Here is a 27,925-nt window from a genome sequence, read left to right as displayed (position 1 = left end):
CAGAGCTAAACCAAGATTCTGCACCAAGGCAAGCACATTTACTGCTGACCTGCCCAACAGCCCTGAAGGGGTACTCGTTTAACCTGCTGCAGAGACAGAAGAAGGAAAATCTTGAATATCTCTAGCTTATTTGGAAGTTCACTATCTACATGTTTAGAAATCTTTTGCTTGCACTCCTTTTGCTGCAAATTAGGCCAATTTCTGCTGGTAAATAGAAAGAGAGCTGAGCTTACTGCTGTTCTCATGCAGCAGAAGAATGCTGTCATATGTATCCTTGATCTGCTCTTTCACTAACCCAATTGCTTTACTCATCCCAGCAGATCATATAAAGAAAAATGCCCAAAACCATATTAGAGTTGTGTGAAAAACTGTCCGAGTTTCTCCAGTTTTCCCAGCTCCTGAAAGAGTAAATGGTTATCAGAATTTATTGTAAGACTTTTTAGAAAGCCTGACACTCCTTCAGAAGCAGCTCCTACAACTGAAAGCTCAGAAGTGTTAATATTTTCTTGCCTTCTGAAATCTGGCAACAAGTAAGAAATTACCATTTTTTTTATATAGGGAACAATGAGAAGCTTATAATAAACCCATGCAATGATTCTGTCCTTCATGTCTGCACACTCCAGAAGCCACAGCACAAACACCAGGATCTGCTCACCAGCTGCTGTGTGGAAGCACGATCCACATTCCCTCAGTGCTGAACCAAAAGGGGCACAATTCCCCAGCCATGGAATCAGAGGAGAAAATGAGAGCAATCCCCATTCCCAGGCCCTCCCAGCAGCAGGGAGGGCAGCTGGATCCAAACTGTTCACTCCTGCATGCTGGGCCATCTCCACCCTTGCACCTCTGGAGAGAAGCAGCAGCTTCAAAGGTCGAGCAGTTCTCTGTTATTGTCTAACAGCACATAGACACTTGGCACACAGGGGTATCATCATTAAACAGAGCAAGGGATGGCCAGGGAAAGTTACTTTAGTCCTGCAGGCAAAAAAAAAAAAAAAAGCAAAACTGCTGGCCTAAAGTGGCCAGTCCCTTCACTATCTCCTACTACACCTGATATGCCTATATAAATATTGTTTTCTTGGTATTTTAAGGGGCATTTTTTTCCGTTTAGGAGAGGTGGTGCTGTGAAGGAAATCAGCACACTGACAGAAAACCAGAGAATTTGCCTGTGCTTAAAGACAAGATGGAAGAGGGAAAAGAATTTTAAAAGCTGAACACAGTTCTTTCATCACATCTTAATTCTGGGCTGTGAGAAACCCTTACTTATTAACAGTAATATGTTAGGTCATTCAACCATTAAATTTCAAGAATGTGCCCATTAACAAGTCTGCTGATTAGGATTAATTAGGGAGCAGAATTTCTTACATGGTACCTGATCACAGAGTTTAGAGGAAGTAAAAAAACAACTCACAAGAAATCACAGCTCCTACAACAAAGGAATCAAACTGCAAATGCTGAAATATTTTATACAAAGCTACGTTTGCTCCAAGAGCCCTTGAGGCAGTCAGGCAGTGACGAGGGCCAGAGAAGAAGCAAGGTCCAACACTTACCTGAGTAACTGCCTTTAATTTTTGTCCCTGAAGAGACCAAGTGCAACAGAGCACCCTGGGGATTCATCTGCCACCTCTGCTCTCAGCACTGCTCTGAAAACTGACTGATGGGGGCTTTCATGGCAAAAATCCTGCTGAGGACTCACAGAACAGTTTGGGTTGGATGGGGCCTTTAAAGGCCATCCAGGCCAACCCACCTGCAATGAGCAGGTGTTAATAAACCTTCCAAATACTGTACGTACCAGAACTTCTCTGTAATCTAACTCCAAAGCTTTCCCTAAATTAAAAAGAAACAGTTAGTCCCAATACAATCAATCTACCCCCTTAGTATCACAAGTCTTATTTCTAACAACATAGCAGCAGCTCTGTCATTTAAAACATACACATTATTAATTACTATAATTAAAACCAAACAGCTTTAAATGTTAAAAAAATATTTATTTCAATTCTGTATACAAAAAAATGTCAAAACAACAGAACATTTATTAGTACTGAATTTTTTGTGAATATTTAATGGCATGTATGTCTAAGTTCACTTTACAAAACCAAGTGCTTCTAGAATTGTAATTGGGTTTTTGATTTTCCTTAAGTATCTTTTTTACCTGACTAGCAGCACATCCTGTGCTTTTAAATAAGAAAAATATCAGAGTTCAGCACACACAGTTTGTTGCACTGCAACTTTTGACCAGAGCATTAAAGGATTTCTGAGGAACCAATGCTACATCCTTTTCATTTACATCTGATTATTACCTGCTGAGAAAAGTATACAGGTTTTTGAGACTTATTTTCAGTGAACATAAAAAAGCTGGCCTTCTATAAGGTAGAAGCTGTTTTATTCTATGGCTATTGCATATATACAAAATCAACCAAGCCCAAGAACACACCAGAAATCAGCATTCTGTCTGTACCTGGATTCCCACTGCAGTTGTGCCTGTTGTGTCCCAAAACCTTGAGCCCAAAGTCTGCATCCTGATATTGTGCTTTTCCCAGCAAACAAGAGCTTCCCTTACATACATTAGCTACAAACAGAAAGGGCAGGTACTACTTATTTAAAAAAACACAGTAAAAAATTTCCTTTCAGGATATTTTTCTGTATGAAATATACAGCACCGGTTTTTATATTAAAAAAATAACCTCATAGAAAAGTAGACTTCATAAAGCACAGGTTGGTGAAACACTTAAACTGCTAATCCTAATCCTCACTCCATCAGTGCTGATGAGGAGAATCCAACAGGTCTGTGTCAAAAGCCAATAACCAAATTATTCTTCTGCAATCACACCGCTCTGCAATAGATTTACAGGAATATCCCCAAGTTCTTTCATTCTGAGGATAAAATGCCTGGACAAGGAGTGATTTTCATGGTGATACTGGAACCAAAGCCCTCGAGGTTCATCAGTTAACATTAAGAGGCAGCAGTGCCATGGAGAGGACAGATTTATGTGGAGGGTGTGCCCAGAGGGACAACTGACCTCTCAGGTCTCCTGTCAACTCCTCTAGTTGGGTAAGGAAATTCTCAAAAATGAAGAATTCAAGGTAGCCTGTGTTTAGGTATGATCTCCACAAGTCTACAAACTCTCAGCTCTGAGACTGGTCTTCAAACAAGATAAATATTGAGAAATAGTGGAATTTTTAAAGCTGCATGAACAGCATACACAAAAGAAAATTTCCAAGCCTTCTTAGAAAGGGAAACAGACACTTTAAAAATATTAGTAAATAAATATATGCTCTGTATGGCATAGCCACCTACCTTTACACAAAACTCCTAATAAATTATTTCAGCTCTGTAAAGGGCAGCAGTTTTTGATTTAAAGCATAAATATTAAGAAAGCCTTTAGGAACACAGAAGTAGTAACAACTCAGTTTTATCTCATCCAAGTTCTAGATAATATGGTGTGAGGAAGACTGCAACACTGAAGTTTGTATTAAATAATTCCTTGGTAAGGACAGCAGGGGAAGGATAGCTGCAACTATTTGTCCGCTCAAGAGCTTAAGCCTAGATTCACATACCCCAGCTACTGTCATCAAACCAATCTTTTCAAGTGTAATTTCATAGGGTAATCCCAAAAAAAAGGAGTTGGTCATCACAGATAACTGAGAAAGGTTTGTAAGGAAAAACTGCATAGTTTTAAAGTTACATAGAAAACGTAACATTTCAGTTGCAATGGATGAAGAAAACCTGCTGTCTGAGATCATCAGCAGTCAAGAAGCCAAGGAATTCTTAAAGCTATACAAAATAATTTAAGGAAAAAAAGACAGTTTGGAAAAACCATCATTCTTCTTCCATTTAAGGTGCATTAAGACGGAGATGGCCAAAGATCACATATTTATTCTTATCTCACATTTTTTAACTCAAGTTCCAACTTTGAGTCTGAACTCACAAAATCCTATGCAGTTTTGCAACAAGTAGAAAAAATAATGGAAAAATATTACAAATTATTCTGTAAATTACAGGTTACAAATAAATCTGTAAATATTTTGGTAAGCCTGAATAGCACTTTACATCAACACCTGCCAACTTCATCATCTGTCAAACCTACGAAGCCTTCGCCTTCTCATGTCCTCTTCTGAGTTCTCAGGTGGAAACCAAAACCCATAAGGTCGCTGCCCATAATTGTGTGTTCCTCCACCAAAATCTACAAGACACAATGAAAAACAACTGTTATTTTGGTCTGTAATAAGAGAAAAATGCACATATATCCTGTAAGCCAAAGCGTCACAACACAAAGGAGACAGGGAATTGAATGTTTTCAATACTGATGGTTTCAGGGCAATTACAACATCCAGAAACTGCTCTGAAAAACAGTCAAATAAAAAGAAAAACCAAAACCAGAAAACTCCCCCAAACAATAAAGCTACCACCACCCAAAAAACCACCCCAACCCAACAACAAAACCAAACCAAACAACAAACCACAACAAAAAGAAGATGTAACAAGTATTAACCCGTTAAGAATAACAAGTATTAACAAGTATTCACATTTTTCACGATCCCTGCTTTACACAGTAAACTCCAGAATGTTAAACTATTTCAGTGTCCTCAGCAGTTGTTTCTGGTAAAAGCAGCTTTTGTGTTTGCTTTTAGTACCGAGTCCAACATGTGCAGCCCCACAGCAGATGCACACACGGCTCCCACCCCCAGCTGGCAGCAGTTTCACAAGGAAAGGACACGTGGCAGCCCAACCATTCCAAGTGTAAGCAAAATCATCTGAGCACCAAGAGCACACCCAGCCCCACAGCTCTGGGCCCTGGCACCCCGAGGAGCCAGGAGTGGCCCTTCCAGCAGCTCTCCAGAATTCACATCGAGGCGCCCGGCAAAGGAACAAGGCAGGGCTTGGTTATACACAGCAGCTCAGCTGAGGGGCTCTGGGAAACAAAATCACAGCCTGCCTTCTGAGCACAATTACAGTGTTAAGGACAAGCAGATTTGCTTTAAAGGTAATAAAACCTTTGTAACATTCAGCATTTCTTAAGCTTTCACCTGGCCACATAGGGTTAAAACTGCATCATAATGCTGTAGTTTAATAATTGATTTTTAAATAATCATAATTAAACTACTTGCATTTTTTAAAAAATTCTTTCCAGTAGTGAAATTGTCAACTAAATAACAAAGTTTCTTATAAAAACATTTATTTTTCTATACAGCATCCCAGGTTAACTTTTATTTAAGAAAACAAATAGCACTCACAGAGTTAAGACAATTCTTTGCGTAGTCCCCATAAAATATGCTCAACACTTCAAATACACATGTGCTTTAATAAACACTAGTAATAGAATGAGGTGCTATAAAAAAAGATGAAAAATGCTCTTTTATATATTGACCCAAAAATAGAAGGCTACACAATATATTTTGACAAGCTTTAGGTTGAAGAAAAGATCTTTTTTTACATCAAACAATATGGTGAACAGCAAAGTCTGGATGTTTTAAAGAAATGTATTTGTATCTGCATGTAGATATTTAAATTATCCTGTTACCTAAAATAGTTCCCTGACACCTTTTTTCTTTTAATTACTGCAGAAATATTAATGAAATCACACCTTCATCTTATCAAAATATTTATAAGCCACAGTATTCAGAAATGGTAATTAGGCCACCGCTACTACTGAAACACCACCTGACATCTGTGCAAGAAACCAACACAGGCTTTTCAACACATCAGCAAAAACAAATTAAAGACTAATGGAATCTAAGACTGCATTCAAAGGACATGGAAACCTGCAACAACACTGGGTGATAGACAAAACCAAAGGATATAGTACAACAAACTTAGAACAAAACATTAACCCTTCCATGGCATATTTTACAAATTTATTGTGAACTAGAACCACATTCTGTGAATACAGAAGACTGAGACCTCCATCCCTACCCTGTCACTGTGTGTAGGAGTTTCTTTTGTTACTTAAGTTCACAATTAAAGCACTTTGGAGCAGAAGAAAATCACTGTAATTGCAACAGATGTAACTACACCTGTATTAATGCAATGCCACAGAAGTGTTACATTAAACATTCTCACTTGATTTTTCCTCTTCTGAAGTTATGACCTTATTTTTAGTTAGATAACATGATTTGCAAGACAGTCTCTGTAAGAGTCAGGAGGAATATATGAAGCTACCAAACTGTTAAAGTCTCACTAGTAGAAATATGCAATTAGGTCTGATAAGAGGAGTGTAGCAAATAAATAGCAGAGGTATCACAAAGCAGTATGTCTATTTTTTTTTTCATGCTAGCTTTAGTTGTGTTAAAGAACAATCTAGAACATTGCAGTTGAACAGCTTACCATTTTCAGTATCACCATCTGTCCTGGCACTACTGAATGTGGTATCCATACAAGAACCAAATTATACAAACACAAACACCCATACAAAGACCAGACACTTCTCATTTCTACAAATCTGTTACTTCTGGAGAGGCTTTGCTGTAGAAGATAATGAGGGATAATAATTTCTGATGAACCCAGCAAGGACCACACAGCTAACCAAAACAGAGAACTCTGATCTGGATATTTGATCAAATGTCATAACAACTTCCAACACTTGCTTGGGTTTCATTTTTACCAGTTTTATATAAATTGTCTCTTCCATAAATAGTATAGCCCTGCTAAATATAGTATAACCACAAAATATTATTAAAGTTTACCAACCAGCACTTGGGTGTGCTACAGATCACATACAGTGCAATATATTGAAAACCTGACTTGCCTTGCTTTTTAATGCAAAAATACCAATGTTTAAAGTGCTCTATTTAAGAAAATGGGAGTTCTCTTAGTTTATAAACATCCAAGGTTTTTTTTTTCCACAGAAGCAATGGCGTTGGAAAAGACCTTTGAGATCATGGAGTCCAGCCTACGACCCAGCACCCCTTGTCAGGCAGACTCTGGCACTGACACCACATCCAGCCTTTACTTGCACACCTCCAGGGACAGGGACTCCACAACCTCCCTGCACAGCTCATTCCAAGGTATTTTTGATGCATTTGGAGGTAAAAGCAGCAAACTGGAAGGCAGCAAGAAGCCAGAGTCAAAAGCCCAGTGTTGCTTTACTCATTTCATCTCTTCCAACCAATGAATAGTCAAGTCTTTAGGTCTAATCAAACTCACTTATGATTTACTGAGTTGTACAGAGAATTTTAAAGAAAGGCAGCGCAGGCATTTTTCCTCCTTTCATACTTTAGCAGGACTAGGAGGCTTCCAGAAAGAGCTGAGACACACAAAACATAGCAACCTTTTCACTGTTTTGTGTTTCACTAGAAGTCAGACAGAAACTACAACTGAATAAAAAATATAAAATGGCAAAACTGCTTTTATTCTTTCCTGTCCTTCCCTCTGCAAAACGCAGACATGCTATACAGACTGAGAGCTTTGCCTTTTGGTACTTATCACTGCCCAGTTTTCCTGCTCAGCTCCAAGCAGACCACATTCATTAGCCTTTGCTATTGTTTCTAGCACAGCCCTTCCAGCTTCTGTCAATGTACAAAAATTTTGTCGTGCTATGAAGCAAAGTATTCTTCCTGGGGCTGATGTCAATATGCCTCATCTACAGACTTGAACATAAACTGGTGAAGAAGACTGATGGAATTAACTGATGTTTCTGTGCTATGCTTTGGAACAGCTGACAAATGAAAAATCAAATTAGCAGGGAAGTAGCTGAGGGTAATGAGTTTAGAAGGAAAGTAACATACAATGAATCCAGACATAGCTGGATTGTTACAGAGCAAGCCAGAACAATCTTGAACAGTCTCTGTCTCTCTCTTGTTTTTAAAAGAAGATGCTAAAATTGAGAAATACACAAAACCATTCCCTCCCCAAAAGTCTGATAATTTGTTTTGGTTAGGAGAGGAGATGGCTAAAGACTAAATCTTTAATCCATTCATACTAAGGATTTTTATCTTTATTTTCATCATGCCTCAAAATCTCATCTGTCAATATCAGTATCACCAAAATAAACTCTTTTTGAAGTAACGATTTGTTAAAAGCACACTGGTAACATTTTTAGAACCCAAACCCTAACCCTGGGGATGCCTTTTGCAGCTGCAGTGTGCCTGGAACTCTGGGCTTTGTGTGGTTTTCAAAACCCTAACCCTAGGCACTAAATTCAGCCTAAGGCTGTTGGCAAGGAAAAAGCTTTGCAGCCTCCAGCTTCTCAGTGTCACCCTCCAGCTGCCCCTGTCACCCTCAGCGTCTCTGCGTGTCACCCACTGTGCCCTCTCCCTGCTCCTCCCTCAGCTCCCAGCCTCTGCCACCCTCAAGCCCCCAACAGTGCCCCTCAGCCTCTGTCATGCCCTGAAAGGACCCTAAAAAAACCCTAAAAAAGCACTAGTTTTTAAAGTGTCCTAAACACCCCACAAAAACCTAAAAATAGCCTCAGAATACACTAAAAATACCCTTCTTTTAAAAGAAGTCCCTAAAACACCCCTAAAAATCCCCAAAGAACCTTTAAAAAATCCCTAAATAGTCTTAAAAGACTTCTAAAAATACCCCAAATAGCTTTAAAATGCCCTGATAAAAAAGCCTAAAAAATTCCCTCAAAAATCCTAGAAATACCCTAGTCCAAAAAAGTTCTCCATAGACCCTCAATACTCCTCAAAAAGCCCAAAAAACTTTTTAGTCCTAAAAAAGCCCCAAGAATACCCAAAAACACTCCTAAGAACTCCAATTAGTAATAAGACAGCCCTTAAAACACCCTAAAATAATTTTTAAAACTCTGAAAAAACCTTAAAGGTATCCTAAACATTCCCAGAGAATTCCTAAAAAAACTCCTGCAAAAAAAAAACCCTAAAATATCCTAAAAATCCCTGAAAAAAATATATAATAAGAGAGCCCTAAATTAATTGTGGTACCTGCTATTACAACCTATTTCAAATCATTTAATGTAATTTTTTGTCATGTTAAGTACCTGTTTCATCATCTATGTAATTGCAAGAATCCCTGAATGTTCACGCTTTAGGGAAAACATATTGTGTTCAAAGGATAGTGCTCATTCAAGCTAATTATTTTTCAAACTAACTGACAGGGAAGAGTATCCTAATTGCCCATTAGTACAGTAAATTTAATCTCTTCCTTTGTGTCCCTGAAACAGGTGTGATCAGTGACATGCTCTGTATTATGTTCTTTGTGAAACAAGACATCTGCCTATAGGCAAACTGAACCTTTACACAGCTTGTTTAAGGCAGTATTTTAAGAGCTCAAATCTTAGGTCTCGCTTGTCCAAACTGAAGTGTTCCAGCAGGCAGGAGAAAGAAGTGCAAAATAAAGCAAGATCCCTACGTATATGATCACACCAAATTCTACTGGAAACAATATATGATGGTACCTTGTCATGCTTCACTTGCCTGTGAGGCTTGAAAACTGCAACCAGCACTGAAACCAGGCACTGGCAGAGTGTTAAGAAATGCTGCTTTTGGCAGGGAAGCTTAAAGTGAAATTTGGTTTGCCACAGCAATCTACTAGTGAGGTACTAGTGAAATTCATTGTTGTGTTTCATCAAAGGACATTCTCCAACAAAACACATTCCCCCTGATAGCACAAAACTTACCTTGTTCAAAAACACAAGGAGATACAAAAATACATCTTACCTGGAGTGTTGGCGATTATTTAAGGCTACAAATGAAAGTTGCAGATGTTTCAAAGTCATACATGTAAGCTTTTAAAGTGCATACTGTCTACTTATTTATATTATAATCTTATCACTTATTCATATTCTGTTTTCTTGATAGTTTCAAAAAACTCCACAAAAATGGCTCATTCTTTCAAGTAACATCTCAAAATGCTTAATATTAAAAGGAAGGATTTTTTTCTCAAACTCAATGTTAAAACTTATGCAAAACATCATCTTAAAAAGACAGTAAAATAGACAATACCCCTTACAATCAAGCTCATTTTATATCAATTCCTTCCCGAAATTACAATATATGTCCAAAAAATTAGTCATGAGGAATACATCTTATTTCCCTCCTAAGTCCCTTTCAGTATGAATCATAACTTAAGAGATAAAAATGCAATAAAATTCCTACCTCTTTCATTAAGACTGTTCAGCACTGCCCTTTCAAGCTGTTCTTCTTCAGTGAGCCCACCTGTATAATCAAAGTAGCTCCTTGGAGCTCTGTACTGATAATCTGGATAATAGCCATAATACTCTGTAAAATGAATCAAAAAACAAAATAAATTGCTGCTACTCAGCAAGTGTGAAATCAGATATTATCTTCTTGCTATCTTTCTTCCACAAATCGTTTTAATTTAGGAAAGAAAAAAATTCTTAGGGTTCAATTACTTATACAATATATGCCATAAATTAACTTCTAATTTACAAAGCCACAGCATAGTAACAGGAGAAAAAAAAGAAACAAGAGAAAAAAGATGGACCAAACATCTCAACTTTTTATAACTGTTACAAGTAAGTGTCATAGAATTGCTATTACTAAGAAGTTTCAGACAAAAATTGAAAGACAGTTTTCCTCATCTCCTTCTAACATTTGGTTGTCAATATTTGGAGACCTTATGCTATCACCAGAACACAAACCAGGTACTGTTCAGGCTTTTTCTCCCCACCTCTCTTCCCCTTTCCCCCAGAGCCCATAAAACAATGTCATCATAAATTCCAGTCATCTTTGGACCCAGAGAAGCCACAGGAAAAGATTCCTGCAAATTCCTGCAGTGCTGTACAGAGCTCATGTTGTGCTCTGGCACAGCTAAACCTGCCCTGCCAAAAGCCAGCACAGCACAGATCTCATTAGTGTCCCTCTCACTGCTGCTGCTGCACTGCTGACAAACCTTCCTGGCCTTTGCACAGCTGGCCAAAACCAAGCACAGGCCATCACCCACCCAAACACATGGGATTCAAAAGGAAAAAATTCCTTGGCTAGAGAATTGAGCAACACTCTCTTCCTGCTAACAACACAATCTGATCTTGACTGAGCACAGAAAACCTAAGCTGAGAAAAATTATGGAAAAAAGTCACACTTTTCAACTGAGGAAAACTATGGAGAAAAGTTCAGTTTTTCTATTCCATTTCTGTATTTTCAAAATACAAAGCTTTTGTGATGTGTTCATTTCCAGAGAGCTGAACAAGGGATTTTGAAGAACCAAAGTACAAAAAGGTTGCCAGCTTCTTCCAGCTGAGAGAAAATTATACAAAGATTTTTCAAAATGAGAAAAATGGAAATATTTTTGTATTAAACAAGTACAGCAGGCCATTTCCTTTTCCTTCAGATAATTAGCATCAATGATAGTCTTATGATCTTTCATTGGTTCTATCAATTTCAGGTGAAATTTGTGAAGTTTCTGTTGCTATTATTTTGCTAAAGAAAAATATCCCAAGCTCTAGAATCTTTAGTCAAATAAAACCAGCAATACTCTGTCTTGAAAGTTATACAGAAAAAGCACGAAAAACTGAACAGAGTAACCGCACAAACTTCTACATCGAATTATATATTTTCCTCTGTATTTGCAAATATCCCTACATTGACTTTATATACACATGTACACATACACAGTAAACACACACATTCTGTCTTTTTCCAATTCTTTCTTGTCTTGGAACACAACTGACACTGGAAGATTTTTCCTACACCTGCAGTGAAATCTGACTGAGGGAAAGCATTTAGCTGTTATGTCTGTACACTCCCCTCACTCTCCTCTGCTTTATGTGAATCTGAATGAATATTTTCTCAGCTATAAATTTATTTTCTGAAGGCTTCAAAACTACATGCATGAAGAGGGTAAAAATCCTTCTACTAAAAGCATTAAATTATCTGATGAAAGCAAAAGGATGCTGTATTTTAGGTTTGTTCTATTGCTGTAGTTTTTTCTATGTTTTATGTTTCACACTGCCAGCAAGTTATAAGTGCTCAGAAAGCTGTAATCTTTTATTTTAAAATGAGACACAGTTTGGTAACACTGACATGCTCAAGGTGTTCCTATTAATCAAAATGAATGTCCTAATACTTTATTCATGAACTGCACTTAGAGAAAACCTAATTCAGCTGCTAAATACTAAATGTGCTAAAATTACACTTAAAACCTTTTTTCTTTCAAAGCTGTTTCCTTGTGCTGTTTCATAAAATCTGCTCTGACCATAGCTTCATCTATTTTTCTACTTAAATTGGTATTTAAAGGCATATAGTAATAAATCAGCAATGCCAGAAAGTGAAAAACTAATCAAGATATGCATCATTAGCCTATGACACTAGAGAGAGTTTTCTTCATTCACAGATGGCCAAATTTATTCCATATATCATACACCAAGCAAAAGGTTAAATCTTCCATTAAGACTTCTGCAAATAGGATGAAAGACAATTACAAAGTATATGAACAGGGAATGAACACAACAAATATATATTTTCTGAACTGCAGTTGTAAGTCATTTTTGACAAATGAATTTAGTACAAAGAAAAAATTAAATGGTTATATCTAAAGGCAAATTTGGAGGATAGGATAATTCAGGTTAACTCTCTCCATCTCCCCTTTGTCCAAAAGAACTCAAAGTAACAGCATTTGAGGACTGCTCAAAACACACCAAAAAAATCCCAGACTTCCTTGTTGTCAGCATACAACAGCTTTTTTTTCCCTCCCCATCATGGCAGATCTACTACATGAAATCTCTTCCATTTTCCCTACTTGAAAAGAATTGGAAAAGCAAACAGAAAGGGCTGTTGAGAAGCTCTCTGCTGCTCCTCCACAAGGGTGGCCTCATGCACCCACCCAGGCTCCCAGCAGCTGGGGTTTGTACAGGGGCTGTAACAGATCACAGAGTTTAAATGTCAAGTACAAATTCTTATCTTCATTAGCTATTAAAGGACTTTTTCCAATAAAAATCTTTTGAGTTTCCACCCACCCTGCTGTTCTGGGATACTGGAGTAAGGTTCAGTGTCTGTGAGCAGCTGGGCTGAGCAGCACCTGTACCTGGATGAGCCCCTTCCCCTGGGCTGGGACTGCCAGCCATGGGAACAGGTCACTTGTGCTGTCACTTGTGCTTGCTGCACACGCTGCCTTCACCTCTCATTTCACTTCTCAGTAGTAAAATTGTTTTATTTCTTTACTGGCCTTTAGATCAAATGTTCTGTGACCTGACAGTAAATGAGAGTAATGAAAATCCTGGGTAAATATACTTTTAAGTTGGAACAATCCATGTTGCTGAAGAAAGCAGACTAAAATCTTTTGTTTAGGAATTAGAAAACAGATGTTTCAAAAATACTTAAGGGCCCAGAATCCTACTTGTGGGAACTATTTAATGTAATAATAAAATTGGAGATAGCTCATGGAAGACAAAGTCCATCAGGGAGAATAAATGTAGCTATAAACTTGGCTCAAAGTAAGCACATCTCAATTATAAAAGACTACACAAAATAAAAACCCCTGCCTGACAAAACATCAGAGAACAGTAAGAATGATCAAAGGTGTGAAATAGTTTCTTTATAAGCAACTAGACAGACTCCAACTTTCTGAAAGGAGGGAAAAGATAGCCATTGTGAGTACAGGACTGAAGTCTAAAAAACCACTAAGGAAAGAAGTACATAAAGAATGAAGGTTTGGTCTCCCTCCCCAAAGAAGAATTAACATGCATCAAATGAAATTAGCAGTTAGCAGGTTTAAGCCAAACCAAAAAATGACAGATTCTAAAGCAGGAAACACACTGTGAGTCTCTTCTGATGATGTAGGTGTTAAAAGTGTTCATGTTCATTCAAAGAGCTTTTGACAAATTGATGGAAGAAGGATCTACCACGGGCTATTAAAGACAAAATCCTCCCATAAAACTTTCTGCTGAGAACATCTTTAAGCCACAAGCCACTGCACTCTGGCAGATATTTGAGAGTTATCACTATGCCTTTATCCTGCTCTTCCAGGAGATGCCTAGGAAAGAGCATAAATCACTGCAGGAGGTAAGAGATGCCAGGATATGCATCCCTTAGCTCAGATCCAACACCCAGAGCCCTTCTCCCAGCCTCTCCTGGCCCCCACACACAAAGACTCCACCTATTATTTCTGTACACTCCACAGGCAATGATTGAACGCTCTGCAGGAGAGGTGAATCAAATGAGCTCCACTCAGTGCCACCATTCCCACCATCCAGCTATAAACTGCAGATGGCCTAAATTCAGTCTGCTGAGGAGGGGCTTTCTGCACATAAATGACTTCATTTACAGAGAGGGCTCAAAGGAAGAAGATCCTTGTTAGACAGGGAAAACCACCCTAGAATGGAACAGATAAATTTGCCAGATGAAGGCATATTTACCAAGGTCCAAAAGGCTGCTTTCAGTAGACACAATTTCCCTACTGCTACACCTTGTGCAAAAGGGATGCTATTTCCCTGAGGTAGCATTTTAGGAAGTCATGACCTTAATTTGAGGCTTAAGCCTCTTGTACAAAATCCATCCACACACTTGCCTGAATAGGAAAGGTGAGACATGCCCAGAGAAGTAATATAAGTTTAGCAAGTATATATGTGCAGAATATTTTGTATACTCTGTATGTTTCCATTTACATAGCTAACATGATTAGAAAACCCTATAGGTTTTCTAATCATTAGCAGAAACTGTTTTTAAAGCTGAAGTAAGTTTTTGGTTAAGTGGACAAGAGTACTTACCTGAATAGTAGTCCCTTGGCCTGTCAGGCTCAGTGAAGAAAGAAATGCCAGCTAAATAAAAGAATAATGCATATATTGTTAGAATAATCATATTTTCTTTATAGAATACAAAACTTAAATTTAAAGTACCCTTTATTTAAGAGTTTGTTTCATAAGATACAGGCAGGAAATAAGTCATGGGTATCTGTTGATTGTTTTGGCATCAGTGAGAGAATATACTATTGCAAGCTTGTATGTTCCAGATTTTATAGTAAGTGCCATGTTCAAGCAACAGATCCATGTAGACTAGAAAAAAAGCAAACCAACCTACTATGTTCTCCCAGAACACATAATGAACCATTTCTTTACTGAGAGTATTCATTAGTAACAACGTTTAATGCACAGAAAACTGAGCACTGGAGCAACACTGCATTATTCCTGCTTTGCTACATAGCAGAAAAAAAAATGCCTGTGTGCTCAACACTGCTTCCTGCAGCTGTCAGTCACACAGAACCTGCACAGCAGCCAGGGCAGGTTTCACTGACAGTACTGTGGGATTATTCCTGAATCCCAGTGTTGTCATCTTATTGCAGGGTTCCATACTGCTGTCTCCTCATCACAAAGGTTTCATACCTTGGTATTTCTCATGGGCAGCTCCTCAGAGCACTGACTCTTTCTTCTTCACAAAGCAGCCAAGTGACTCTAGTTCCCTTCTCAAGCAGCCACCCCACTCTTTTATAGCATTCTTCTTCTCATTGGTTGCAGCTGTGGCCTGGTAAAATCAGGTCTGTTCCTAATCTTTGATAATTGGCCCAGCTGCAACTCCTTAGGGGTAAGATTACTTTCTACACTATCTTTATTTTCTTATATTCTATCCCCCCTACATCCCAGAGAAATTGATTGGAAGGGACCTCAGAAGGTCCCCAGTCCAACTCCAAGCAGAGCAGGGTTAGTGAGGAGATCAGAGAGGTCACTCAGGTAGGGCTGCATCTTGCCAAGTCCAAGGTGGAGCCCCTGAATCTGCCCTGGCAGCTGAGCTGATGCCTGTTCCATAGTGATCAGGCAGTTCCCTGTGGCACAGCATCATGCAAGGTTAACCTTTAACTAACAAGACACCTGACGCCTGTTCCTCCAGCAAGGCAGGAAAGCTGATGCTCTGGTGTCATTTCCCTTCCAGCTGCTGAACATGCATGACCTACAGACTATCCCCAAGCTCTGGTCAAAGCCCCAGTGAGAGCACACACATCTGAACAATTAATTCCCCACTGTACAAACACCGTATCCATGTTCAATTGGATGGAACAGTCATGAATAAAGTACTCAACCTATCAAGTAGTCAGACAAAAAAAAGCCAAATATTCTGCCAACCAACCCCAGCACAGCTGCTGTGTGGGGGCTTAGACTTCCAGTTAAAACACTGACATCTATGGGACTGTTCATTTAAAAGTTTGCAGAGCTGTCTGCATTTAAAACAATTTTTAAGACTAAAGATATCTAAAGCTATAATCTTTTTTAGAAAATAATTATTACTGCAATATGAAAATCTGTAATAACACATTGAGAAATCCAGCAACCATTTCTTAAGCATCCCACCACCTTTTTCATACAAACTTCCATTAGAATCAACATAACAGCAAAAATCAAGATGGAAACATTTGGTTCTGACGTATGTTATGGCTTCACCACATTTCACTTGACATTTTCATTGAAAGATTATACTCTAAATAAATACTTGAAAAGAAGAGTAAAAGTTACTCCTCTAAGTAAAAATATCTGAAAGTCACATTTCTTCTTAATTGTTCTTATCCATATTTAAGAAAAAAAAAATTTTTTCTTCTGCACCCGCTTGAATAAAATGAGCACATCTTTAATTGTCTAAAAACTTGCTGGAATGGGCTGAATTTCTATATGCAAGGCTTACTGAATTTTAAAAATAAAAGTGTTCCTTATGCAGATTTTGTAAATTCAACAGAATTATATACCTGCACAGGCTCGCATGATCTTTTTCAGAGGTCCCATAGTGTACATCAATCCAACAAGAATCCCTGAGAAATGCCCAGCGAAAGAAGTCCTAGAAAATAAAAAAATCCTGTGAGGAGACTTTTTTTTGGTAGGGATACAAAAGGGAGAGTGTAGAACTAGTTGTAAAGATAAAGTCTCTGAGACTTCCCAGAGAAAGTCCCTGAGTGATTCCAAGCACAGAGACATTACTTGCCTGCAAGGCTGTAATGCCAAGTCTTCTTTCTAAAATTGGGAGTTACACAGTTACAGAAAAGTATTTAACAAATATCCTGAGAAAGCTAATTGGAGAGATCATTTTAGTTGCTATAGAATATGATTCACTAAAAGCATTTGAAGACTTACCAAAGGAGTAAACTGGTTTTAAGCTTTAGAAAAGTGACTTACATTGTAATGTCTGGGTAGATCTTACCAAAACCATGTATATTTCTGAGTGAAAGCACAAACACAATACTTTCTACTGCACTATCCATGCAATCCTACAATTAGTGTAAAAGAAGCATGAATGCAGATCCACTGCAATCCTTGTAATACACTTTCTTCAAAATTAAAAGAACAATTGAATTGCTGAGATCCAAATTCTTTTCTATGCTTACCAACAATTTCTTTAAAAATATCATTACCATTTGTATACAGAAGGAAAAGGCTCTGGGGTCTTTTGAGAAATCAAACCAGAAGAACATATTTACTGTAAACAAGCTTTGCTCAAGTTACTGACATGACTATGACTCTATAAATTAAGAAATCAATTTTCAGAATTCAAGTTAAGAGTTAAACTCTTTTGTGTTTAAACATAGAGTAAGAGAAAATCTTCTGAATTCAAGCAGGTGTAAACACTAGTTGCAAATTTTTCACCTTTCTTACCAAGTTACAGGAGCCAATACACTAAACATTAAAATTTCCTCATATGTGCAATTAGAAATAACTCATTTATACTGATTGTCAAAAAATTTAAATAATACAAGCTAAAATGAGCTTTTTTTTCCTTTATAAAGTAGAAATGAAACCTCTGTTTAATGCACCAAGTGTAATGTTGGCATCAATTTTTACATTCAGGTCGGTGATCTACAGGAGTTTTACAGATGATGGCACAAGCACTCAAGCCAAGCCACCTTCCAGGCATCAGTGGTAAAAGGAGACAGGAAAATGCACGTGTCACTAGAGGGAGGTAAAGATCACATCTAAATTCACTCTTTTGCCACCTACTTAACCTCAAACTCTCTAGTGCCATGGGGAGCTGCAGTTCTCTCTTGTTAAAAACCAACAACTCTCTAGAGAGTAACACATAAATGCTGATGTGAAAATTTATAGATAAAAGGTAGTTACCAAAATAAAGTATCTATAAGGAACTCATTTTCCAAACAGATTTTCTGGAACAGATTTTCCAAATTTATGAAAAATGCATGCCTGACTTGGAAAATGTCTGACCTCAGAAAATAAAAAATACATAGAAATCACCTACTCTAGGAATCACCAACATGATATTGGTTCACCTAAGACTTAAGATATCTGCTCAGTTCTGGAGGAGGCACAGATGAAACAGAAAGTAACTTTGCCCACATCTGTTCTTCCATTAAACAAACAATCCCAAAGACTGCTCAGCAAAGCCTACATCTCAATATCCTTTATGGAAGGTGACGATTAGAAAGATACTGAATGCACTTGAAAATTTTTTCAAAACCAAAACATTACTGAGAAAGAAAATAATAAGATGTCAGTAAACTCCTAAATCCTCTCCCAGCACAGCAGGCCCAAATTTATTGCATAAACTTTCTAACTGGGCAAAATTCTGCCCCAATTACTGACCTCTTATCTATTCAAAATTAAATTATGCAATTTAGTTTACAAAAGGAACCAGTTAAACATAGACTTCAAATACTATAACCTGCCCTGAGCACACAGATGAGCATGTAAGAGCAATGCTGTGAGAGATACAATTGCTATGGTTCATGGCAAGGCACTAGGCAGTTACTAATTAAACATATGTTCTAGGATATGAATTTCTGGAGATCACTACTTGTTTTCTGTAGCCTCTATTATCATTTAAGTGCTGTGAAATTGCCCTCTGTAGAGGTCACTGTAGAGGTTTAGATGAGGCAGCAATCTAAACTTCCATGAAATTATGAAAAATTTTTTTATATTATTTTTGGACTTTCTATCCACTCTCAATCCAAAGTCATTTCTACAATAAAGCAACTGAAAAAGAACACACAATGTCTGAATTCATGTTTTTACTCTACCATAAACAGTAGGATATGGTTTTACTTCATACACAACGCCCTTCCACTATTCCTTAATTAAAAACAGTATTGTTAAACATATCACCAAATAAAACCTATGTACAGCTAAAACAACAGTTAATGTATTTCACAAAAATGTTTTTAATGCACTGAAAGCTTTACTTTTACATCTGTAGCAATGCCATGCAGCTCACAAACAAAACTGCATTTGGGCAGAGCACTCTTCTGTCTTTAATCCTCACTGCAGTTAATTAAGCAACCAGGATAAAGCCATAAAACCAGTGCTCAACCTAAGCAATATCTGAATTCTCCTTCTGCACTAGGAAACGTTCTATCAGCTATATCATAGTATCTGACAAGGAATATCTCAGTATTGCTGAGATAAATATCTTTCTGAAAAAGGGAAATTGTACTGTGATTAATAAATAATATTAATCTGTGTAATAAATAAACTGTGATTTGACAGTTCAGGTTTTGTGTCTGTACTTTGCATATATTCAGCAATGTGATTCACAGTTACAAAATATTACATAGGAAAATTACTCATTTGCAAACAGGACTTAAAGAAATGAACTGCAACGAAGAGCAAGGTTCTCCCAGAGGTAGGGGCAGATGAACTGTGCTGGCACAGAGCACCCAGGGAAACTGAGGGAGGTGACCAGCAGCACTGCAGGACAGTGACACGGACAGTGACAAAACTGGCAGAATACTGGATGATATTCTGATCATAAATCAGAGGAGTGACTAAGCCAGAGTGGTCTAGAACAGCAATGGCAAGCAGACAGTGGAACTCTGCTCAGCGAATGAAGCCCCTGGCACTATGGTGGAGTAGTTGAGCTACCTGGTTGAACAGGCTCAGCCCTTTCCTTGCCCATCAACTTTTGTTATCTTCCCTCAAATACTCAATTACACCTGCTGAGAACAGTATTTCAGGTTTTTAATTTGAGATGTACTCAAAAAAATGGTTTTTAGTTTTAAGGAAAAAGCAGACTGCAGGCCCAACACTGCACTGGGATACCAGCTAACACTACTCACAATTCAAGAGACATTTCAAACTACTCCAGACAGCCCCGATCTCTTCTCCTTTCCTTGAAATATCAAATGCATTTACCCTGGGGAGATGAAATGAATAGCCACCAGCTCCACCCAACAAGCATATTTACTGGATATGGGCAATCCAAAGACACTGCTCACTCTTCCTGGGTTATAATGGTTGTTCAGAACTTTCAAAGCAAACAAGACTCCTGCAAACAAGAAGAAATCACATGAAGAGAGAAATACTTGTGACCAAATAATAAAGAAATGCAAACAGTTTGAAGTACCATGCAGTTTCAAAGCACCATGAAGCATATTGCTGCATACCAGAACAATTCTGTTCTTTCAGTGATACTTTTCAGTGACTTAAAAAAAAAGATACAAAAACTGTATATTTGTATAACAGCCAAATCTAAGCTGCTTTTTAATGTGCCTGCTCACTGTAGCTATTCAGGTATTCAAAACAATACAAACATAATTTAAAATGGGAGTTCTAGTTGAAATAATTGACAAAATTAATGAACTCAAAAAAATGTTGTGACTTGAGAAAAGCCACTACTGAAAACAAGACAAACAAATATGTGTAAAGCTCAACGGTAGTTCAAATTCTGAATTAATGGAAAATCATCTTACACATACTCCAGAATCACTTGTTTCTGAAAAAAAAAGTAGATAAATCACCTTTAATCACAGTAAATAGTATTAATTTCTAACTGACTGCAATTGTTTTATCATGCAACTGCCAGCCAATATGATGGAATGAATTCAGAGAACTTATTGGAAGTGTTTATGAAAAAGTTCCTCTCAAGAGAAAGCTCACAGTGGTCTAACAACTTTCTTAAAGGCTGAAAAAGAAAGCTTGCCTTCTAAGGTTAGGTCCCAAGGACAGCAAGGAAATCCCCTACTTATGTAGAAATGCAGGGCTACTTTTCTACTTGACTGCAGATTTTTTAAAGAGAAGAAATGTATTGACTTTAAAATGATCTGCTAAAGGAGGAGACAAGACCATTACTGGAAGGAAGATGACCAAAATCAGGTGTTTGGATGTTGCTAGCAGAAGGAAATCTAGGGGAGTGTCTCCAAAGACAGGCATGAGTAATTTTAAACTGACAGGCTTTTCTAGAAGCCACCTAAGGAGCATTATTGAAATGTTTATACAACATCTGAAAATTAAGAGTTCAGACTTTAATTAACCAGCAATATGAAACAGAAAACACAATTCTCCAAGGATGATGATATTTTCATGTTCTCATGTAAAGTCCCTGCTGGTCATAAGAACATGAACTGAATTACTTTATGTTCATGCCCATAGTCCATGTTTCAATTTAAAAATAGGAGAAGCATACTGATGTGACACTCATACATTTATACAGATGTACACCTATGCTCTTTCTGCAATTAACAGTTATTGTTATATAGCAAATATACAGATGAATTGTACATAAGTAAATTGGACCAACCCTGTGTCTTACCTGAAAAACCCACGCCACAATTCATTTCATAGGAAGGATCATCCAGAATTATCACAAGCAGGACTTCCAGCACCAGGTAAACTACTCCAATCAGTACTGAAAATACTGCAATTATGTAGGCAAACCATAGGCTCTTCAGCTTTCTTTCCAGCATGATGCCCTTCCAAAGCATGGAAATCATGTTATAATACAAATGCCAATCATCTGCATGGTGGAAAGGAGCAAGCAGCAAACGTTGCCAGTTCTTTCTGTGGACAGCTTCATTTACACTGAGACACGCTTCAGACAGTGGCCTCAAAGGATTCAGAAAGAGAAAAATATTCAGTACCAGCACCCCAAGGGTAACAGAAGGAATGTTCTGGAGCCCAACTTGAGAAATTTGATAAAGCAGCAAAAGCAGTCCAGCACTGACTCCTCTTTGCCTTCGTTCCATAGTTACTTCTTCATTCAAAGAAATGTGAAGATTATTTCAATTTCCAGTCCTTTGTTCAATTTCAAAACCATACAAGTTTTGGAAATTCTGAAAGAAAAAAGATAACTTGTTATATACATATTGCAGTGTTTTGAAGCTCATCACTGTTTTTGTGAGTTTTTAAACACAAAAAAATTCATCAAGGTAATCAGCTGAGACCTTTTATATATCAGAACAAAAATTCAAGTGAGGAAAAGAAATCAGAATTTGTAAACTGATACAAAACACAAATAAAAGAGATTTATACAGGCAATCCAGACAAACATTGAGAGAAAAAGCAGTCTGCAACCTCTGTTTCACATCCTTCCACATGCTGTACTTAATCCATTAAAATACTTGGGTATTCTGGACATGTTTTCATTAATTCTCATTCAGTCAGAATAATTAAGATTACAGGAAGGAAAACAGTTCAAAATTCTTTGCTAGAGTCTCAATTTCCAGGATTCCTATTTTTGCTACATATTTAATTTTTTTTAATGACCATTTTTCCAACTTTTACAAATATTCAAAACAAGCTAAGTTTGAAAACTAAAAGTCACAATTTAGACAAAAGGAACAGAGACACAGCTAAGCACTCCTAGATGCAATTTGAAAATTGTTACTGCTTTTCTAAGGATGAAAATAAAGAGTTTAGTTTAGAAGTAAGCAATGGAGAAAAGAAAACTCTAGGGGGAAATCATATACAAAACCAGCATAAAAAATTTTAAGAGTTGTAACAAAATTTTCATCTTTGCCTTATTTATGCCAGAAAAACCCAGGAGATTGAAGAGGGCTACAGAAACAGATCTGGCAAGAAACAGATTGACTCTGACAGGGACTGACAAGAGAGGAGGGAGGAAGCTGCACTGGGTAACAGAGCACTGGGGCTGTGAGCGTGGAGCCACCTGGGGAAGACAGGAAGGACCCAGGATTCGGAACCAGAGCCAGCTCGGCCAGCCCTGCTTCACCTCTGAGAACTCTGCAGGGTGGCCCAACCACAGCACAGCCTCTCCTCCCCTCCAGGGTGTCCCTCCTTTGCAGAACTACCAGAGACACCCAACATGTTATTGTGTAAGTATCAGTTATGTAGAACCAGCAAAACACAATTCCTCTTCAAAACTCTGCCACCAGGTTTCAAATGAAACCACCTGAAAGAATGAGATATATACAAAATTCTCATTTCAACACCCCATTAACCTTCTTTTTTAGTACACATACTTATTTTTTATTTAAATGCCTTTCTAATTAATACAAAATTATTCCTCTTCAACATTTTCATTAGATAAACAATCTAGTTCTTCTAGAGGACAGCTCAAGTTGCAAAATTGAACCTTCCCCATTATGTCTGTTAGGATTTACTAATTTCACATTTCTACAGACCATTGCCATGCCTGCAAACACTTTACTAAATATGTTTATTCAGGTATTCAGAGTATTCTTAATAATTTGATTGGGTTGCATTCCACAAAGTGAGTGAGCAGATGGAAAATAAAAAGCATCTCTGGATGGTGTTATCCTGTACCAGCAAAAGGACCTGGGAGACCTGCACAGGGTGGAATATCAAGGACAACCAGCTAGGGGCCAGGCTACCTTCTCTGCTCATCCTGAAGTAAGGCAAGCACACAGTTCCATGCTAGTTCACACACAGAATTAATTAATGCCACTTCTTATAATTAAGTATTTTTTTAGTCTCTGTATTTCTGGTTAAATCACATTTATGCTTATTATAGCAATTTAAGAGAAGAAAAAGCCAAATTGGTTGTGGTTTTTTATTCTGAAAACGACTGCAGTAAACCAGAATGCATGTAAAATGTATTTGCTACATTACAATGAAACTGACTACGTTTTTCCCACGTTATTATACTGGAAATGCTACATAATGCCTGAGCCTTGTCCAAAACAGAGTGAAAACAACAGAAACATACCAGGCCTCTGGAACATGTAACTTCCTACACCGGTGCCTTCTAAAACCAGTGGTAAATGATCACAATTGAACTGCAGATACCACAGCTGTAGCCCTCACAAAGCTCAAATGAATCAACCTGCAAATTGGCCATTGCAGATAATTACATTGTCAGTCTTTGACTTTAACATTACCAAAAAAATATAGTTAAAGCAAAGTTTAATCAATGTCAATGTCATTCTCTTTTTCCACACTAGCTCTGATATCAGGCACACCAATACCCCCCAATATTTTTATAATCTTCTATGCAGACCTCTGGCTTTTCTTGTACCACATGCACAGTTCCATCTTTTTCACCACAAAACAGTCGACACAAAAACTGTTAGAATTTCAAAGTGAACATCCTTCAAATGCAAGTTATGAGAAAACATCAAAATCTTGCCATACCATGTTGTTCAAATTGTCAAATTATCTTATGTTTTCAAGTTCCCATCTCTGCTTCTGATACCCTTAAATTCCCAATTTAAGTGCTTTCAACACCCATGCACCTAAGAAAAGAAACCCTCATGCAGCACACAGCCAGACAATCATCATGGAACAGGATTGGGAAAGTTTTCCATCATGATTTCAGCAGTGCTAGTTATCATAAACCATTCCCATTACTGGGAGCAACCAAAAATGTCAGCCAAAACACATTGTGTGTTTGAGTCAAAGGGAAAAAGACCCCAGCAAGAGAACAGAAGTTATTTGGGAGCCTCTTTAATGCAACTCCCTTAAAACATATACAGCATTCAGCTGTTTGAACATTCCTCCTCAGCCTCTACACTGTTCATTAAAAGTCTAATGAGGCCTGAAACAATGAAGCACTTTTTTCTTTTTCTTTTTCTGAAAACATGCCACCTACTTCAAAATGTACAAATTTCCAGAACAGACTTGAAACAGACATTTGTCTTGCATCCAGGCTGCCACGTGTCTGCATTTTTTGTCACCTACTCAAGATAAATGTCTGAACTAAATATTCTTGGAATTTGTTTGTTTCATACTAAACAAGTAAAAGCATTTAAACTTATTTTTACTGTGACAAACTCCCTCACTCACTTGGCAACCATAAAATATTATGTCTTGACATTACTAAAAAAATAATGTCATAAAGTAATTATTTTAGTAAATATCAGTTAAAATGAAATGTTCTACCATCTTTTCCTATAGCTGTAATTTGAATTCAGAGGAAAAGAATCCCCCTGTGCCCTTGCTCCCCCTAAAATAGACATAACTATCCTGAAATTTTATGTTTATGCAAAACCAAGTACACTCTGGAAAAAAAATTGTGCATTCAGCCTACATCTTGAGATTAGAGCTAGACCAATGTGAAAACCACTTGAAACACGAAGGGTGAGTGTCAGATCACAAAGCATTCCACACTGGAGATAAGCCTCAACAGGCCCACAGCACTCGTCTGTGAAGGCAGGCTCGGGATACAAAGGCCTCTCCAGGTAGAGCAGAATCAGTGCTTTTAGGGAAAAGAGGAGGGCAAAGGGAGCAGGAGCCAACTGTAAACACTTCCACTGTGCCCTCAAACCTTGCAAAGAGGTGGGGAAAATGCCCAACAGAAAAAACAACCGATGCAAGGAAAAATAAACTAAAAACTGAAACACAATGAATCATCCTGTTTATATTGAATAAGTATGCAAGGAGAAGGTCAGCCACAAGCTGTCAGCTACAATCAGCTTTCAAATGTCCAGTCAACTACATAGTTCATAGCAAAGACAAGGTCCTGCCTTAATTATAAAATTAATTACTTCATAAAGAACAACTTCTGGATTCATCAGATTTGCCTTTAAAGGGCTTTCCTTCACAAAGGAAAACTGAATGGTGAACTCAAAAGACACAGCATTTCAGAATTTGTAAGAGAAGTCCCACATATGTAATAAAAATGTTTTAAAACAATTTAAACTCCTTTACTGAGACAATTCAAAGTTAAATATCAACGTTCAATGACTTCATAAATGGCTATATCACAGTCTTTTTTTATTATGGAACATATTAAATTTCATTCGAAGTTTTCTGTGAGAATAAAGAAGTTATTTTGCCTCTTATATCTGTTTCAGCATGAAAATGGAAAATCTTTTATAGCTTTTTTAATCCTCTTAGGTACCACTCAAGGAGGAAGTCCTTAATAAAATAAGCTTTTTAACTAAAAACTTCACCTTAAAACTGCAAATTGTGTTCTGAAAGGTGCAACAATTACTGTTCACAAGAAAATATACACATGTTAAACAATACATGCCAAGAATCATTTTAGCCACCTTACCCCAAAATAAATGAGACATCTTTCACAGGAGAGAACCCAAGGGACTAGGTCAAATCTCTCTCCTAACAGACAGTAATTAGTAACTGCCTTTCAAAACACCAGGATACATCTACACTAATTGAAGTTGGAGAAGTGAAATAGTCATAAATACTTAATATCACTGTACTTATAAAGATAAAAGGATGTCACAGCTTAAAATAAAAATACATCAAAACAACAGTGAACTTCAGATTAGGCCACAGCTGAGTTTTAACTTCACAGATGTTTAACTCAGGGTCAGGGATTTGGGGTTTGTTGGGTTTTTTTTCCCCACTCGATTGCAGTTGCTACACGTGTACAATGTTGTAACTGGGTAATCGTACTAGAAGAGCATCCTCCTTTATCTGAAGAACTTTTTAATATTATGAAAAATTAAACTCTCAAAGATTGCCTGACTCCACTACAGAAGTGTGAAGCACAACAGCTCTCACAATTTTGGCATTCCTTGGTAGCTTTGAAGGACAATTTGCCTGCAGCGTGTAAGAGAAAGGAAGAACAGGAAAGGTAGGAAAGGAAGAACAGGAACTTTCTGAAGAAATCCACTTTAAAATAACACTGGTTAAATAAACAATTCAGAAACACATGCTTTCTAGTATTAGCATTATACTACTGTTGTCAACACTTCCAATCTATGTCAATAAAAACCAGTTCCAGGAAGAACATCACTGTGCTATTTCAGGAAATCAAACCAGCTCAGGTATTGTTAATTACATTTCACAGACACCTGAGTTACTCAGACTCGGTGTTTAACAATTGTAAGAAGGCTTACCAAATGCAGACAAGATATACTTGCCTTTGCCTCCTCTTCGCTACAGCTGCAAGTTATTTGCAGTTTTGGGGGGCAGGATTTTTTGTTTTGTAGCATTAACAAAGAAAGTACATACTTGTGGCGAGTTACTGATTTTTTTAAGAAGTTGTTTCTGGAATTTATAGAAAAAACACCACTGCGGAAAACGGGGCAGACGAAAGCAGTAAGGCCAGAGTGCGGCGGTGCGAGGAGCACCAACCATCACGCGCAGCTGTGGCTGCGGATAAGCCCCGCTGCTCCCGCCACCACAGCGCTCCCGGGAACCGAGTCCACGGGCACGACGCTGGGTGTGTGTATAAAGATAATGGCTGCGACACCGTGAAATATCGGCGATTCGACTGCTCAGGCCGCTTCAGCTCCGTCATTCCCACCACCACTCCTTGCAGCGGCGGGAAGGAGCGAAGCGCGACGGAGGGAAACCTCCTACAGAGCGCAGCTTGAGGGCAGCTTAGCCAGCCCAGGCCCCGCTTGTCGGGGCTTGCACCGGGCCCCACCTCAGCAGGGCGGCGCTCCCCGGGTGTGGGCCGCGCCCCTCACGGCCGGGGGGCCGCTCTCCGCCGGGAGGCGGCGGCAAAGGCAAGACAGGAGGAGGGCAGGAGAGCAGAATAAGAGAGCACGGCAGGAGGAGCCGCGCAGGGACGGGGAGGAGGTGGCGACGGCGGCTCCAGCATCCCCCCGCCCCTGCACTCACGTTCTCCGGCGGCGGCAGACCGGGAACCTCGCGCCGCCCCGCGTGACCCGCGGCCGCCACTCCGCGGCGAGGGGCGCGGCCCCGGCCCCGCCCGGGGAACGCACCGCGCATGCGCCGGGGCCGCCGCGCCGCCAGGGGCGCTGTGCGCGGGCGGGCTGAGGGCGGGGCGCGGAGGCGGGAAAGCTGAGGCGGCCGCTCGGGGCGGCTGTTGGCCGCTGGCACTGCCCACTATTAAAATACACAATCGGCTTGCCTTTGAGGGCGTTTTACTGCAGATGCAAAACAGTAACTAGTTCTGTAAGTTTAATAGTTCGAGGACTTTTTTTTTTTTAAGCGTTAAAAGCAATTAGGTGAAG

The 27,925-nt window shown here is 38.5% G+C and overlaps 1 protein-coding gene across 3 annotated transcripts; it reads right to left on the bottom strand.

Moving 5' to 3' along the window:
• Positions 1-1,964: 1,964 nt before the first annotated feature.
• RHBDD1 (rhomboid domain containing 1) lies at positions 1,965-27,669 on the bottom strand. Of its 3 annotated transcripts, XM_071437529.1 has the most exons (8): positions 27,570-27,669; positions 21,367-21,886; positions 19,971-20,103; positions 16,583-16,671; positions 14,622-14,672; positions 10,054-10,176; positions 9,616-9,640; positions 1,965-4,181 (listed from the first exon to the last, which is right to left on the bottom strand). In XM_071437529.1, exons 2-8 carry the CDS (start codon positions 21,797-21,799, stop codon positions 4,121-4,123), a joined length of 915 nt encoding a protein of 304 aa, XP_071293630.1. In that variant the 5' UTR covers positions 21,800-21,886; positions 27,570-27,669; the 3' UTR covers positions 1,965-4,120. The 3 variants fall into 3 exon arrangements, with proteins under 3 accessions (XP_071293630.1, XP_071293628.1, XP_071293629.1); XM_071437527.1 differs by lacking the exon at positions 9,616-9,640; XM_071437528.1 differs by lacking the exons at positions 9,616-9,640; positions 27,570-27,669 and adding an exon at positions 23,743-23,876.
• Between the last annotated feature and the right edge of the window lie 256 nt (positions 27,670-27,925).

The sequence above is a fragment of the Agelaius tricolor genome, unplaced genomic scaffold (assembly GCF_023055355.1).
Source record: "Agelaius tricolor isolate 1412-34295 unplaced genomic scaffold, bAgeTri1.0.p SCAF_12, whole genome shotgun sequence".
Lineage (NCBI taxonomy): Eukaryota > Metazoa > Chordata > Aves > Passeriformes > Icteridae > Agelaius > Agelaius tricolor.
This window is presented reverse-complemented; position numbering and strand designations above follow the sequence as displayed.

Excerpts from the sequence above, each read along its gene's own strand:
- RHBDD1 (XM_071437527.1), bottom strand. The coding sequence starts at position 21,799 with ATGGAACGAAGGCAAAGAGGAGTCAGTGCTGGACTGCTTTTGCTGCTT. Across the intron at positions 16,672-19,970 it reads ATTCATTTCATCTCCCCAGG|GACTTCTTTCGCTGGGCATT; the intron begins GTAAATGCATTT and ends TTTATTTTCTAG. Across the intron at positions 10,177-14,621 it reads GCCAAGGGACTACTATTCAG|AGTATTATGGCTATTATCCA; the intron begins GTAAGTACTCTT and ends TTCATTTTACAG.